We start from the raw sequence: 16,317 nt of genomic DNA, 5'->3' as shown, positions 1-16,317 counted from the left end.
GGATGGCGGGCGGGGGCTTCCGCCGACGGCTCGGGCGCGCCGGAAGCGGCGGACGTGCGGGGCGGCCGCGGAGCTGCGAGGCCGCGGGAGTGAGAGGCGAAGGCGGGTGAGTGGCGGGCCCGAGCCGAGCCGGGGGCAGGCCGCCTTCCTCCGCGGAACCGGCGGGGCCGGGGCCGCGGCCGGAGCCGATCTTCTGGCCCGCAGCGGGGCGCGCTGGGCTCTTTGCGGGGCTCCCCGGGACCGCCTTCCCTGTGCAACCACGTGCTCGGGGGTCGCGGAGCGCCCGGCCCGGGAAGCGGCACCCTCGAGGATTGGCTTGGGGAGCGCGTCCTTCCCTGCGGAGGGGCAGCCCGAGGGGAGCCGGGAGCTCTGGGGAGCCGGAGCGCCCACGAGGTGGGTGAATTTCAGTGGCGGGACAGGAGCGGAGGGAAGGACGGCTTCCTTTGGCAGGCGGCTGCTGGGTTAGCGCCCGAGATGGCTTGTAAGCCTTATCGTTTAACCCTCTGTAAAACCCATATGGGACAGAAGACTTTCATACTCAGTTTAATTTGTATATTTGTTTTGACGGGAAAGATCGTCTTATTTGTACATGCATCTGAGAGTAACTTTAAGCAATAGTTTGTAATGGATATTTGGAGGCTATATAAATCCAGCTGTGCACACTTTCATTGGAGTATGTGCTGGGTATGTTGGTGCAGGGTCTGTACTCTTATTGTTTCTAGCGGGATAAATAAGGCATGAGTATGTCACTCAGCTCATTTCCTAATACGTATTAGAATTAGTCTTTCAGAATAAATCTGTGTGATTAGTTTAACAAAGGGTATACTGTAATATTGTAATATTCTGTAATATTTTAAGTCCTTACTAGTATGTAAGCATCTTGAGTCTACTCTCTCTTCATGGTTCTTTATTCTCACTCATACTCCTTAAGTAGACTCTTTCCCACCCATTAGACTTTCCTAGGATAGTCTATAAATTCTTTATCTAGCGTATCTGAGACTTCAAGGGAATGAAAACAGAACTAAACAAAAGGATGTGGAAACCCACACAACCGGTGAGGGCAGTTTGATACAGTGATTTGCCCTGGATGAAGTGCTGTGGATTGGTTGGTACTTTCAAGAGTAATTTTTAAGAACATTGTTGTTATGGCAGCAGTATGGCAAGTTGCCATATTTTGTTGTGAGTGTGTTTGTGCTGTAGGATGGAAAGCCGTGGGAGCAGTGGTGATCCATGCAGTTGTTTGCAGTGACATTGCTGCTGGAGCAGCCACATCAGAACCTGGTAGAATATACTTTTCATGGCAGTGACACTGATGATGGACAGGTCAGTAACTGCAGGTGGTCAGGCAAAGATAAGTGCCAATGTATCAGTCATTCTATTAGTATAACCCCCAATGCGTTGCTTCCATTTCTCTTGTTCCAGTGACACATTAGGATGATGCAGTAAGGAGGTGGAACTGGTGGGAATGTAAATCGTTACTGGAATGCTGCTGCTGTTATTAATTATATTCAGTTTATGCATGCTATTTTAAGTCAAAATTATTGTGAATGGGTTGAGAAAGATTGGAAGAAAGCCTCTTGGTATCTAGGTGAATATCCCTAGACTTGTTGCTTCTAACTGCTTTTGAAACTTTTACAGCCTTAGATTTGCTATTAGGCAGAGACAGGTTGTCTTTAAATCTGTTTTTTCTTAGAGCCTCTCTCACATTATTTTATTTCCCAATGTGTTGGATTTTTCCTTCTGCTCTTACACTTCTGCTTTTTCATTTTACCAGTAGGACTGTGTCTATTCAGTGTGTTCTACCTGTCCCAAATATGAGGGGAAGATTAGAAAGTTACTTTCTCCCCCAAACCTGTTTTTATCTGTCTTGTCTTCTGTCTAGGTAAGAGATACTGGGATATCTTTGAAGATTATGAAATACAGAGTCTAATTGTTGGAAGATAAAACAATGTCTTCTGTCTGTCTTTATATCCTTACAGCAGGAATCACTGCAAATTTTATGGTGGTATTGCTAATAAGTTACATCTCTCCTACGTCTAGTACAAAAGTGTTTGAGCTTTTTTTGGGAGCTTTCCAAAGTAGAGGAGAGAGAGAAATGGCTCACACTTATCAGTCTCTACCATTTATCAAAGTAACACTATAAAACCGGATATATCCCAGTGGCATGGGAGGTACTTCAGCTGCTTGTCTGCATTTGCAGCACAGCATTGATTTTATGCTTTGATCACATATGGCAAGATGTAGCCATCCGGATTAGGAAGCTGCATGTGTTCAAAACAAAAATATAGATTCTGCAGAAGGATAATAGCACATGCTAGAAAATTACAAATCTTGGAGAAGTAGATACTTCTAGCCTTGATGAAAATTGATGTTGCAAGTAATTACTTGTAAATAGACAAGAATTGTGTACAAAATGTTTCTAAGTACTGCAGAGCTTTTGCAAATGCATCTGGAATTTTTGACAGATATTATTTATAAAGCAAAAAAGAATAAAAAATTAACAACTGATTGTTAGATAAAGAAAGTCCAGTGGTGCAAAAAAATCTCAAGAGACTTGTGTAGTCTGCCTGATAAAAACCTATATTAGCAGGAAAAAAAAAAAAACCAGTCTGGGGGACTTCTCTGCCTCAGCTAGCTAAATAACTAAAAGGAGAGCTCTGTCTTGCTGTCTGTCTGTGCTGCAGACAGCACAGTCCAGAGTAGCACGCAGGGGAGTGAGTGCTGTTTCTGAACATAAACTGCGGCTTCTTCTTTTCCCCCCTTCCCTCTCAGAACCAGTCCTAAAGGTGCAGAAATTAATATGTAACATAAATAGAACAGGCGATTGGGGATACAGTCACCGTAAAGTGACCCCAGGACAGCTGTTCATGCACATATAGCCCTGGTGTGCATTTTTAAGGCTCTAGAAAAAGTCAGTGAAGTACAAAATAAAGAGAAGTTGAGGCAGTTACTGTGACAGTGCAGGGAAGGTGCTTCTGATGATGCACCTGACCATCCAATGCAGCAATATGAGCAGTGGTTTCAGAAATAATAGCTCTTACATGGAGATGGATACATCAATTGGAGATGGCAGGGGCAGTGGACCTTCACTTTTGTCCTTACCAAAACTAGGATCAGCTGGTTGGTTTAGTCAGCTTTTGATTTATAATCTGTAGCTACATCAGACTAGTTCTGTGTCTTGGTTGTAGAACAAACTGAAAGTCAAGTCTGTTATAAAATGGGACTATATTTTAAGAAGATAATCTGGTTAATTTGAAGTCAAAGTCTCTGAACATAGATGTATCCTGTAGTAGATGGATGAAAGAGCTTCCTTATCAGCATTCACTCTCTTTTTCCAAAAGACAAGCCTTTGTTAAATTCAGCTTTTCATTAACCTTTTATCAAGTGCAACTGAATCTTACTTTCTTTACAAAGACAGATCATAGGGTACAGGCGGTTAAAACATGTAGATTTTACTTGTCTGGTTTACTTAACAGAAAAAAAATGTACTAATGATAAATATATTTGTATTTTTTAATAACCTCAGGGTTTTTTTTGTAGATAAGTGAATGGAACTTCAGAAGGAGAGTTGCTAAAAGTGACAGAAAAGTAAGTATGTGAGTGTTTGTTATGTTTTGCAAAAGTGTATACCAGAATTAGTTCTACCTCTGTTTACAATTAGTAAACCCTTTCATTATGTTGATTCTTAACATCTGTATTAATAAATAATTTTATATAGCTTCATAAGTCTATATCCAGTAAGGTGTTTTACCTTTACCAAGGAGGTAACATTACATCTTTCTCCTGTATATGGCCTGCTGTTACTTTTCCATATTGACTGTCTTTAACAGATAGAGTTACTATTTGAGGGGAAGGTTTGAAAAACATAATTCTGGCAGTTGCATACCTATTTTCAGTGTTGTATAGTAGATGATTTGTCACCTTTATAATCAACAGAAAGGTTTGAACTCTTCAAGTCTGTGTTGTCTAGCACAGCGTGACTAGAATCTCTTAGGGTAATGGTTTTTTCCACCTGTCTTTAATGGCTAACTCAGCTTTGAAAGTCACTTTCCTCTGGAAAGAGGTATTATTTCTTTGTGCTGGCTCCCAATTTAAAACAGGAAGTATCTGCATGTGAAGAATATATTGTATCCATATAATCAAAATGTGGGGCTTTGTACTAAGAAATGATGGGCTGCATTTAGATCTCTTTCTAGATGGTTGAATTGATGAAATAATTTGAAGTTAGTAGAAATTATTTAATCTAATAAATAGACATTGAATTACTTCTTCTAAAGTTGCAGTATTTTTAGCAGAACAGTATTAAAATTGCTGTAAGGCATGTGTGTATGTACTTGTATGTACATCAAGTATTTGCAATATGCATATATTTCAATAGAGCTGTTTATAATATCTCTAAGTCCTGTAATTTTACTGATCATACTGAACTAATTTCCAGTTCCATGTTCTTGCCCATGCTGTGAGTGATTTTTGCTCCAGGTACATTACATACTTTCCATAACTAGAAAGACTTATTTTAAAGGGCTAATAATAAAAAATGTATGTACAGGGCTTGTGCATAATACATTATATTGGGAGAAATCCTGGAACCTTTATTTTTCTGCACACTGTCCTTTTGTCCATTCATAATGAGTCTGGTTTTCACTAATGGTGTTTTTGTTGTCTTTAGTGGCATACCGAAGAGATGAAATGTGGTCTGAAGGGCGATATGACTATGAAAGAGTTCCAAGAGAACGTCTCCCTCCAAGGATTCATGGTGATGTAAGTGTGTAGTAAGCCTTGTATCTGTAACATTATAACATTATACCTTTATACAATAACCTGTACCATAGGGGCTGGATTTGTGTACCTGAGCAAGTTCCTAGTATACCCCAAGTTCCTTTTTTCTCCCCATTCTTTCAAGTCAGCAATCTAGCATATGCATCTACACAGATACAATAGGCTGCCTAGAGAATTAAGTCTTGGTTTCTTTTTCTTTAATTTTCAAATCTTTTGGAACTGTTTTAGAATATTTTTATTTTGGTAAACTGATTTTTTAGTGTAATTAAACACAGGATTTTTAATGACTTCTGGGGAGCAAAAGGCCATACTATGTTATATTTTTCCATAGTTTTATGTTAATATTTCTTTTAAGTAACTTGAGGTGGTAAAGGAACTTCTTTCATGATTGTTTTTGTCACCAACACAATTTTTTTATGAAGGTTAAAGTATAGGAGAAGATGTTTTTAACAAGCGTTGAAAGTACATCTTTGCTAAAGTTGTGCTTTTGAAACACTTTACAAGAAGAGTGTCAACAGAAATCTATTTTGTAGGTAGAGTCTTCTGTGGTCTGTCATGTATGTACGTTATGCTTGTAAAAGCAAATGCAGAAGCTCTGCTTGCTGTGCTATAGAGTAACTTCAGACTGTTTTTAGGAATTCTCCTTTCCACAGAGTTGGGTAATTTTTTTTCCTCCCTTGTCTGAAGTGTCTAACAAAGAAATAAAACAGGTTGTAGCTTTGTCTTTGGAGGTATTACACCGTAAATAGAATTTTAAGAATACATTTTGATATTTCTATTTACATCCTGTGTAATGTGATTTTGGCAAAATGAAATTTCACATACCAGAGCCTCTTATCTGACTTCTCTTTTACTTACATTAAATGTTGAAATAATAGTGTGGCCGACTTAGTGTATCTTCTGGATTCCCTCAGTTACATTTTGATCTTGTCTCTTTGGAAGCTTACCAATGGTAGTAACTTGGTAACTAGTTACATAGGCTTCTCTATTGAGTAGTTTATTTGTGTTTGGCTGCTCTGTGACATTTTTAACTCTCTTTAGAGGCACCGGCAACATTTCTGCACTTTCAGCAAGCTGGAAATCAGATTGATTTTTCACAGGGTGTTTGGCTACCTCCTTCTCCAAAATATTTATCAAGATAGGACAAGAGGAGAGCCAGAATGTATTTTCACAGATTTTTTTTTTAAGTCGTTTGACTAACGTGTTGCCAATTTAATTTAACCATTGTGTCATTGACATTTCTAAATTCCCGTAGTCTTTCAGGCTGTCCAGGGAACAATGTGTGATTAGGCATTATGAAAGTTTACAGTCTAAAAGATGTATGCACTCATCTTGATTTAAGAGTTAACTAGATGGTTCAACGCTAGCTTTATATTACATGTGTTTGGAACTGGGATTGAAGGGAGTAGCAGAGTACACTCATTACAATTAGTATTATCCATCTGTACCAAAACAACACCCCCAATAGCTGGGCAAACCAAGATACAGTGTCTCTCTCCCATCCTGAAAGATGGATATGGAGTTCCTTCTCATACAACTCCGCAGAGTCAAGATAATTGGAAGGTACTTTCTGTCCTTGTAAGCCTGTGCCATTGTATTTGTGTCCACATGTAGAAGGCTGACTTAATTTTGATTAGAAAAGTGAAATGGAATTAATTTGTTCAATCTGTTAATATGTTTAGTGTTTGCTGATTGGTTAGTATGTTGGAAATGGGATGTGCCAATGATACAGAATTAAGTATTTTTTTTTAAGACAGCAAAAGATGTGTCCTCATCTAAACTGGGTCCTAATTGTATATCAAGTATAGATTGTAGTAGAAACCAAGATACTGGTAAAGAACATAAAATTGCAAGCACTTGACACAATTATGCAAGTAGGATACTTGTCAAGCTTTCATACAACTGTTCTTCTGTGTGTCTGTATAGTTATGTGGTGGGGATTTCTGGGTGAGGTTAAAGCATGGAGCAGTTTTATTGAAACTGCACAGCACACCTTTGTAAGACACCAAACTAAAAAAAATAATGATAATTACATGTGGAGGATGTTCAATGAGGTAAGAGTAGATCAAGCAGTGTGACTGTGTATGTAGTCTCTACTTTGCACCAGTCTGGCTGTAGTCTGGCTTTGGATTGCCCTCCAGTGTGTTTGTTGGGTGGTTTCTGAAATCAGAACTAAGAGATTTTTTTGCTTGACAATATTTAGCAGTTTGTGAATGCCGTGTATTTTTCTGCAGAAAGTAGTGTATTAGATCATGAGTTCTTACTGTTAAAAACATAGCTTGAGTGTTTTTCCCCTCCCCACCCTGCCAAACTGCGCATACTAATGCCAGTCTGCATTTGTAGCTTTTAAGGCCTATTAAAAATGTTTTCCTAAAGGAAGATATAAAATACAAAATCTTGCATTCCTATTTTCACTTCCTTTTATTTACAGTTGACTTATATAAAGCTTAGTTCTAGTAAAACTGAATTTGTATCTTTTGCAGCTGTGCAATTTGTACTTAATAAACAAAGAATTTCTTTAGTTGACAAATGGTGTATGACATGTTATTTGAAGGAAATAAATTAATTTTGTGTTCTAGCAAAAAGCTGTTATTTATTCATTACAGATTTTCAGCTGTTAAAAGTAATATGATTTTGTTTGTTTTGTGGTTTAGGGTGATTACCATAGAATAGTAAACATTGTGCCCAAGAAACCACCACTGCTTGAGAGACCTGGGGACGGGAATTACAGTCGCTATGACGATTACGGTCACGCTGAGTACAGAGACTATGAGGAGGGTCGTAGTTTTTCCCATGCCCGAAGAAGCGGCCCTCCACACCGAGGTGTACGTAAGGTGATTATTCTCACATGTTTATGATGTTTATTTTCCCATTAAGGCTTGAATGCTAGGTAATTAAAATACTGGAAAGGTCGTTATTGTTGCCCCCTGCAACCCAGCTGTTTAGAATTCTGTTATTTCAAGGCGTTGACGGTAGTTTGTATTTTGAAGTGGAAATTCTTTAAGTCAGAGTACATATATGTACTTTGGAAACTTCTGTAGTTTTTTTGTTTTGTATGGCATTGCAAAGTTGCTCTCTTTAATACTGACAGAGGAAGAAAATAAAAAGTAAAGGGATACAGGGAATAAATTGAGAAGATACTTGCTGTGGGGGTTAATATTTTTTTAGCTCATTAAATGCTTTGGTTTTGTAGTAATTAAATATGATTTGGCGACTAACTGTACTTGACATCTGACACTGAGATACATGTCATGCAGTCGTTTTGCATGTATGTTTTGCAGGATGAATCAGGATACAGATGGGCAAGGGATGATCATCCTACAAGACCTGAATACAGGTATTTTTTGATTCTAGTAGTGCCATGCATAAGCTGTGAATATTTGGGGCATTTTACTTGGTCATCAAAACAACTTGTAGAGCAGACCAGTGAAATAACAGGGAGAAGACATCTATTAAATAAATGACAATAGTGGAGAAATAGGTCTTAGTTGTATTGAAAGAGAAATAAAAGAAATTATATGACATGAAAATCTCTATTTTAGTATTTGCTTAGTAAGGATAGGAGGCATAATGCTAACATCTTTAGGATGGTAACCTGCAAGTGTAAGTAATTTAATGCATTAGTCGCACAAATGATCAGTCACTCTTCTTACATGATTTAAAAGAATTCTTTGGTCTATTATTTGATTCTGTGGCTGCAGTACATTGGGGCTACACTGTAATGATGCCTGTGACATTTTAAAGTTTGGTGGGTTAGATAATGGGATTATGAAGTTCACCACAGATTTCTGAGCTCCCTATTTTCTCCGATGAACTGATGAATATATATTTCCATCATATGTTACATTAATTTCTATGAATCCTTTTTGGTATGTACTTCAAGTTCCTGTTTATGAAATTTAAGGACTAATAGTAAATCATAGGGCTGTAATATACATATGCCTGCAATGATGTTTGATATGGATTGTTTGAGTTAGCAAATAAAGTGCACAGGATAGTGTTACACTCAAAAGTTTACGGACAAGGATGAAAGTCACCATAACTATTTACACAAGAATAGATTGTTACTATAGGTGCAATATTAGCAGTCTGATCTAAGAATGTCATTTGATGGTTGTGCTTTTATATGTCACATCCTGCATTTCCACTTCTCAAAATGTCTATTGTACCAGGCCTGTATCTGTAGATACTGCATCGTGGTGTTAGTCATAATATCATAGAATAACTCCTTGTTACTGCTATGCATTTAAAACTGTGGTTGTACCATACAAAGATCAACAGAAATAAACCAAATTAGCTATAGATGCCTGGCCAGTTGGAAAAATTGCTGTTAAATTAGCAGCAAGTTAAAAAAAAAAAAAGATTGTAAGCAGCTCAGAAAAAGCTCAGACAGGGCAAACCTGACAGTCTTACAGTGGTGCAAACTCAATATGAAGCTGTTAGTAGTAATATCCATATAGGGCCACACAGTTGCAGCAGATACCTATTCAATTGAATGGGATGATTTAGACATAATATGGATGGGTTATTCTATAACCTCACCATAAAGGAAGTTCTTCATATATCATAAGGTCTGTGTGCAATAGACTTCTTTCAGAATTGCCTTGGGGCTAGAAGCAGTTATAAAGGATTTTGAAAAGGAGTGCATAATAAAAACTTGTGTAAAAGCTTTTCCATCTTTTCCTCTCAATTTAGAAGAATCAGAGCTGTTTAATGCTGAGGGAAAAACTAAAAAGGCTGAGAAGACTAAGTTAGTGTCAGGCAGCTTATTGTATGCAGAACAAGAGTGGCACCCAGTGGTCAAAAAGATTGTCTTAAATGCATCCTGATTTCTTTCTTTCAAAGTGTAGGGTTAAAATGTCAGCTCGTTCTGTTGAAAGCTTTATAAGAGTGTTGTGTGGTATATGATAGTCTCATCTGAGTATTTATTATATACTTCAGACTATATAACTGTTGCACAACTACAATAATGGTATGGAAGAACTTCATAAAGATCTGTGGTTCAAATATATTTACAATTGAATGTAATCCTACTGATTCATTATATAAATATAGTAAATAATCTTGAAATTAAAGTCTTGTCATCAGACTGCTAAACATTTGTAGTGTTGCATTTTTGTAATAAGCTTAATTACAATTTTTTGCATATTGCTCACTGTCGAGCAATGTAGTAGATCTCAAGGAGGAAATCAAGGTGTATTTCATGGTATAAGTTGTCTCCTGTGGTGAAAATGCTAATTACTTTCTATTTCAAAGTGATTTGCTCCACAAAACATGGTATTAAGAAGTTATTTTATGGAAAATTCCTTCTCTTTGGATATGCTTAAAGTTGTTTTAGGTAAGTTCTTTGGAGTACATACAGCTTTTTTTCTTTGAGGAAGTAGGAGGGGGTTTAAGATTAACCAAAAGGATTTTTTTAAAAAATTTCATGGAACATTGCTAAAGCATAGTTAGAAGCTAGACAATCAGGAGACTTGGTTGATGGGTTTTCATAGTTAGTACAGTGACTATGAATTCTTAAAAATAATAACTCATTTATTGACAGAAATAATGGTTTTCTTGACTTTTTTTAAAAATGATAAATAGCAGCTAAAAATGTGCTGTAAGAAGTTGTCAATATGATGTCAGCATTTCCTTTTGGGTGTTCATCATTTACATTTTCCTGTTTTGGTTTTCAAAAACTTACCCGTCAGAAAGTACTTTCTGATCTCTTACTCTTTGCATTTTTCTTCCCACTATTTGGATTTAAAGTGCTGAAAAACATTAGTTGAGATTCTCCTGAAGTAAAATGATACTTATCTGCAGTATCAAATGTCCTTAATGAGTCCTGTGTGCAGATTTGGGCACCACAATACGAGAAAAATATTAATCTATTGTGAAGTGCCCAAAGGAGGGCAACAAAGATGGTGAAGGGCCTTGAGAAGAAGCAATATGTGGAGCAGCTGAGGTCACTTGGTCTGTTCAGCCTGAATGCAGGAAGACCCCATTGTAGTCTGCAACTTCCTTGTGAGAGAAAGAGGAGGGGTAGGCACTGATCTCTGCTCTGTGGTTACCAATGGCAGGACCCGAGGGAATGGCCTGAAGCTGAGTCAGGGTAGGTTTAGGTTGGATATCAGGAAAAGGTTTCTCACCCAGAGGATGGTTGGGCACTGAACAGGCTCCTTTAGGAAGTGGTCACAGCACCAGCCTGACAGAGTTCAAGAAGCATTTGGACAGTGCTCTCAGGCACTGTGGTGTGACTTGGGGATGTCCTGTGCAGGGCCAGGAGCTGGACTTCAGTGATCCTTGTGAGTCCCTTTCAGCTCCTTGTTCTGTCATTCTGTAATTGTCTTAAACTTTGCTGTTGAAGAAACCAGCAGTTACGGATATTTTGTAGTTTTTTTCCTATTGTTTCTTTGGTGGTATTTTGTTGGGGCTTTTTTAAGCTTCTTGCCTTTTTCTTAAAAATAGGACATGCTTGCGTAGCATTTGTAGAGCTGTGGCTTCAGCTGTGATGTGTCTGATGACCAGCAGCAGTTCTCCATGAGTTACAAGAGTAGAAGAGGATTGCTTCTGTTCTAGCACTTGGATTACTGTCTTTTTGGGTGTTGTTTTTTGTGGGTTTTTTTTTTGTTTGTTTGTTTGTTTTTTTTTGCCTTCCTCCATATAGGGTTATGCTCCAGTTTCCAAGCAGCTGTCGTTTACATGGTACACATTATCATGTCTAGCGCCGAGTGGAGCATTACTATTCCTTCTGCTATTTTCTGGACCACATGCTTTTTGAGAGTTGTTAGCCCTGTTTTATATTATGTTTAGTGAACAGCTGGCATCCTGACCATGACTTTTTTATGGCAAAGATATCAGAGGATGTGCAGGGCATAGATTTCAAAACTAATTCTTTCTCTCCTGTTGTCACCTAAGTAATTCTGAACTCTAGAAACCAATGTGAATTTTATTTTAACTTGATTTGAGATGCCTTTTGGTTCATGTGTAGTTGGCAGATGTGAAGAATTGTACATCATAATTTGGAGAAAATTTTCTTAAAATTAAGGCAGTTTAAATGTCTTAAAATGGTTGCTGATGCTATGAGAATTGTGAGACTTAGCAATTGAAAGGAGTAGAGATCAATTAAGGTGTGACTTCTTTGTACATTTATCTTGTACTGATGTTGATCATTTCTGGAGCTGTGTTACTACTTGTCTTCAGCAATATATTATTATATTATTAATATATTATTATTTGTGCAAAGCATTCATGCATGTCAGATTTTAAAAAAAATTTCAGGGAACTATGCTATTATATGTTGAAGGATTCTAGTTTTGCAGTACTTCCCTATGGGCCTCATAGCAATGGATTTTGCATCCAAGTTAATTTTTATAAGGTCAGATGAACTTTCCAGTGTGAAATGCTTTAGAAGATTGTTAGCTGCTGTTCACTTTAGTCATGCCAAATTTTAATCCTTTTGAGTGCACAGAGCATTACTTCATTCCTTTTTTTTAACCAACCAAACTGAGTTCACAAGATGTGAAATATATGAAACTTGGCAACTTAAGATGGGTAAGACTCATCTTCAAAGAGAAATTACAAAATGACGCACTTGTAAATCCCAGCTACATATGCATTAAATTTGATCCTTAGAATTCTCTGAGGCCCAGATTTTTGTAAAACAAGGATTGCCATATTTGTAGAATTAGTAAAACGTAGACTCCTGAGAAGTGGCTTACATAAGACATTTTTAATATCTCTTCTTCAACTGTATATATGAATAATTTTTCCTTTGTTAATGAAGGAAATATGTTACTACTATGTGTGTTGTTTTGTTTGTTGGTTGGGATTTTCTCCTATGATCTAAGTGAAATTAGGAAGTAGTCTTAGTAGTCCAGTCTTTAATACTAATGCATTTGTCCATAAAAAACCAGATCTGCTTATTTCCTGGAGTGCTTAGGAAATACTTGTTAATAAATGGAAATACTGAAGTAATTTTGGTGCTAGAAATGAAAGAAGACTGTCTGGCAAAATGTAGAAACTTAATTGTAAACAATTGTGATCAGTGAACAACTGATATTCATCAGTCAGTTCTATGTTTTGTTCTGGAAGTATTTTAAATCAATGGGTTATTGTCTTTCATCTGAAAAAATTATATGGATGTCTGAACATTAAACTTGCAGTTACCACTTAAGTGTTGTAAAGCATAATAGATCTTGATTTTTCTAGGTGCATGCAGCTTCACAGTGAGACTGTATTTACATAAGGCCATTGAGTAAATTGTTTGCAAAGTGGGGGATAGAAATCCAACAATCCTGGCTTTTTGATTTCTGCTTGAATTACCCTTCCATTTAGTGATTAACCCCTTGTAAGTGCACAAGGTGTTGACAGGATGTTGTAGAGTTGTGGTCTGAAGATTGTACATTGAGAACAACATTCTTCTTTGGTAAGAATGGTTATTTTAAATGAAAACCTTTGATGAGTGAATCTCCAGGTGGAAATAAGAGTCACTGACTCTTCTCTCAATAGAGCCACATTAAATATTGAGAGTCCAGATGTGTCATAGGCCAAGGCAGTTACCTTTTCATTGCCACCATGCAATCACCTTTGAATTACAGGAAGTAGGTTGTTTCTTGGGGTTTTTTTTCCTCTTCCCCATATGTATTCTTCAATTATTGAAATAGTGAACATGTTTAAATAGTATAATATTCTAAAGCAGTGTATTATATTGTGGGAGGCCATAAGGCTTTGGATTTAAACTTTCTTGTAATGTAAACTGATCTGTGTCTTCCTTATAGAAGATAAACTTAGCCAAAGGGATTTATGAGATGGTGCTGTAAATGCACATAAGTCTGTTGTTTTGTTGCAATATTTGACAGCTCTTAAGGGACACCATACAAAAACCTAATTCTTTATTAAAAAACATGTGTGGACGAAAATAAATATGGCAGTCACCCAAAGAAAATGGTCTTGCTTTTGACAGAGATTGATAAGCAGAGTTGTAATCATACTCATTAACACATGCCTTTTTCTTTTAATAAATAAATAGAATCTCTGTCAGAACATTGAACCTCTCAGGTATTCATATGGCTGAGTACCTTGTTTATTCATATACAAAATTACAGTTTCCTTATAATAGATCATTGTGGTAGATTTGTTATACCTGTCTACAACTCCAGGCAAGGACTTGTCTGTTGAAATCTTTTGCTCAGAAAGCCCTTGTGTTAAGCTGCTAGCTAAATTAGTTTATCTTGGCTTGTGATATTTTGGATGGTGAAGGGGGGAAATTAGAACCTTTTGGGACAAGATAATAGGTAATACACAACTTAAAAGTTGATTCTGGTTTACACTAAATATATAATGACTTCATATTCAGTTTGTGTTTTATGTAGCAGTCTTACTGATTCAGTAGTTGCTATGTTTTCTTTAAGAACTGTTTTCTGCTCTGCTGGCTGTAGCTCTTTTGTGCTTAGGACAACCAATTTGTTTGCAAACTGAGATTTATGTTCCATAATTTGACTGTCATTACTCAGAGTTAAATATGTCTGATTGTATGCTAGCACTTTGGGTTCTGTAGTTCTGTAAGTTTTTTTTAAATGGATTTTAAGAACTCAAATTTTCTCGTGCAGATACCATGTAGCATTTTAAAAATGCCCTGTACTGAAGACTGAGTGTAATCAAGAGCAGTTCAGAAATGTCCACTGCTACAGGTCAACTGAAAGTAAAAAAAATTCAATTTGGACAAGTCTGGTTTTATTGCTGTGATGAATCTTTCTTGTCTTTAACTTAAAAACAAGAGACTATGTGAACACTGCCTGTTTTCTTACTGAGAATTTTATGTCAAACTGAGTTTCTGCTGCACATGGGTCCTGTGTGCATATGTCTAGAATTGTGCTGGAAACCTCATTCAAAGCAAGACTGCTGTCATTCCACTTTTGAAATGTTTGTCACTTGAGAAGGGGGAGTAAAGGAGGCCTTAGACAGGATTTCAGCTGTAGAATTTTTTTGCCCAATCCTATGATGCAAAAATATGGGAGGACATAGAAATTCCTCTTATTTTTTCCTCCTATTTTTCCTCTTTTTTTTTCTTTTAACATGTTTTAGCTAGTTATGTGGCTAAATTGGAAGGTCAGTGTTACTTTCACTGGCAGCTAGTTTTAGTTGCTGAGAGATGAATATTTTAAATGTTTTCTTTGCATAACAACTGACTGTGATGTTTATTGAAGGCTGTTTTATTTTCTTTGCAAAATTTATCCATCCCATGCTCAAAAAAAAAGTTTGCTTTCAGAAAATGCTTACTGATAGTTTTGTTCCTTTTAAAGGATATTGCAGAATTCTAATTGGTTATGTAGTTTCCATCTCAGGGTGAGAGAAAAGAGTTTAAACAATCAAATTAGCAGGATTTCCTAGTACCTGATTTTTTTTTATTTTTTTTTCTGCTGGGCTTGTAAATAAACAGCCTCATACAGTAGAGCTGGCCTGTTATATGAAATATGGAACAATTCTAAATCTCAGATGTAACTTCTCTAAAAGCCCTAAGAGAAAATTGGGTGGGCTTGTTTTGGAAAGCATAATTACAGTACGTATCTCTGTTGGATTCTGTGTGTATGGTATTTCTTATACTTTGGTCCTTTTAAGTGTATCAGTTACTCTGAGGCATTGGGAAAGGATAAAGACAGATATTTATAAACTTTGCAAAGAACATTTTTATATTCTTAAAACTTGTTGTTGAATAAAGAATGGCCAGGTAGTAAATTGACTGGTAAGTATTTATTTGAGAAAATTACAGCAAACGCACCGAATTTGGTTAAAAAAACAAACCTCAGAAGTTTTCATCATGGCAGTTCTCAACTGCTATCATGTTTAGTTGACTTGCTTTTGATCCAAAGCTGTGTTGTGTTTTAAGGATTTGTGGCTTTTTGTGTTCCCACTGTGGTTTTTGTAAGGTTTTAAATTGTCCTATAAAATTGATGTCATCATTATATTTTTTAATGGGGGCTATTGCATGAGAACTGTTTACTGTAGGTGTTGTAATATATGTTATACATACCCATACACCTGTAAGGAAAAATTAAGTAGTCTGTGCAAACTCAGTTAAATTTTGTAATAACATTGATTCATTGTTTAAAACTAAGTCACATCTTGGGAAAACGATGATTTCCTTCTAATAAATGTTGTTTACATAATGGTAATAAGCTGTAAAGAGCTCCTCTGTTTACAGTGTATGATAGGATAATGTGCCTAAAGGTACGATTATGCTCCTTTAACACTGTAAGATCTTGGTTAACATATCTCTTAAAGGAAGTATTTGGAAAGTGAACTCGCCTGGTCTAGTCCTATAGCTAGCACTATAGATGGTATCAAAACTAGCAGGTTAATGCTGGATTGGGAAATAATGAGACAAACTCCCATGGGTAGCACTTGATTATTCTGGAAAAGTTTCCTAACTACTTCAATGAAAAACACCTAGCTGCTGAGACAGTGGGGGAGGGAAAGAGGAGGGAGTGTCCCTTCGAGTCCAGACGTCTTCTCTTAAGATGGCATCTAACTAAATCATCTCAATGAAAGCCAATG

The 16,317-nt window shown here is 36.8% G+C and overlaps 1 protein-coding gene across 6 annotated transcripts in view; it reads left to right on the top strand.

Moving 5' to 3' along the window:
* The first annotated feature begins 7 nt into the window (after positions 1–7).
* The window catches only part of PPHLN1 (periphilin 1), a 61,633-nt gene continuing 45,323 nt past the window's right edge, over positions 8–16,317 (top strand). For 2 of the 6 annotated variants that reach the window (XM_086884671.1, XM_086884668.1), the window contains exons 1-5: positions 262–1,323; positions 3,541–3,588; positions 4,670–4,761; positions 7,434–7,613; positions 8,061–8,116. In XM_086884671.1, the coding sequence (XP_086740797.1) occupies position 3,588; positions 4,670–4,761; positions 7,434–7,613; positions 8,061–8,116 (329 nt within the window). In that variant the 5' untranslated portion in view covers positions 262–1,323; positions 3,541–3,587. Of the gene's footprint in view, positions 1,324–3,540; positions 3,589–4,669; positions 4,762–7,433; positions 7,614–8,060; positions 8,117–16,317 lie in introns of all 6 variants that reach the window. The other 4 variants (XM_086884669.1, XM_086884667.1, XM_023930859.2 and 1 more) reach the window with 4 other exon arrangements.

The sequence above is a fragment of the Cyanistes caeruleus genome, chromosome 4 (genome assembly GCF_971803275.1).
Source record: "Cyanistes caeruleus chromosome 4, bCyaCae1.hap1.1, whole genome shotgun sequence".
Lineage (NCBI taxonomy): Eukaryota > Metazoa > Chordata > Aves > Passeriformes > Paridae > Cyanistes > Cyanistes caeruleus.
The sequence above is the reverse complement of the archived record's forward strand: the minus strand, read 5'-3'. Positions and strand labels throughout refer to the sequence as shown.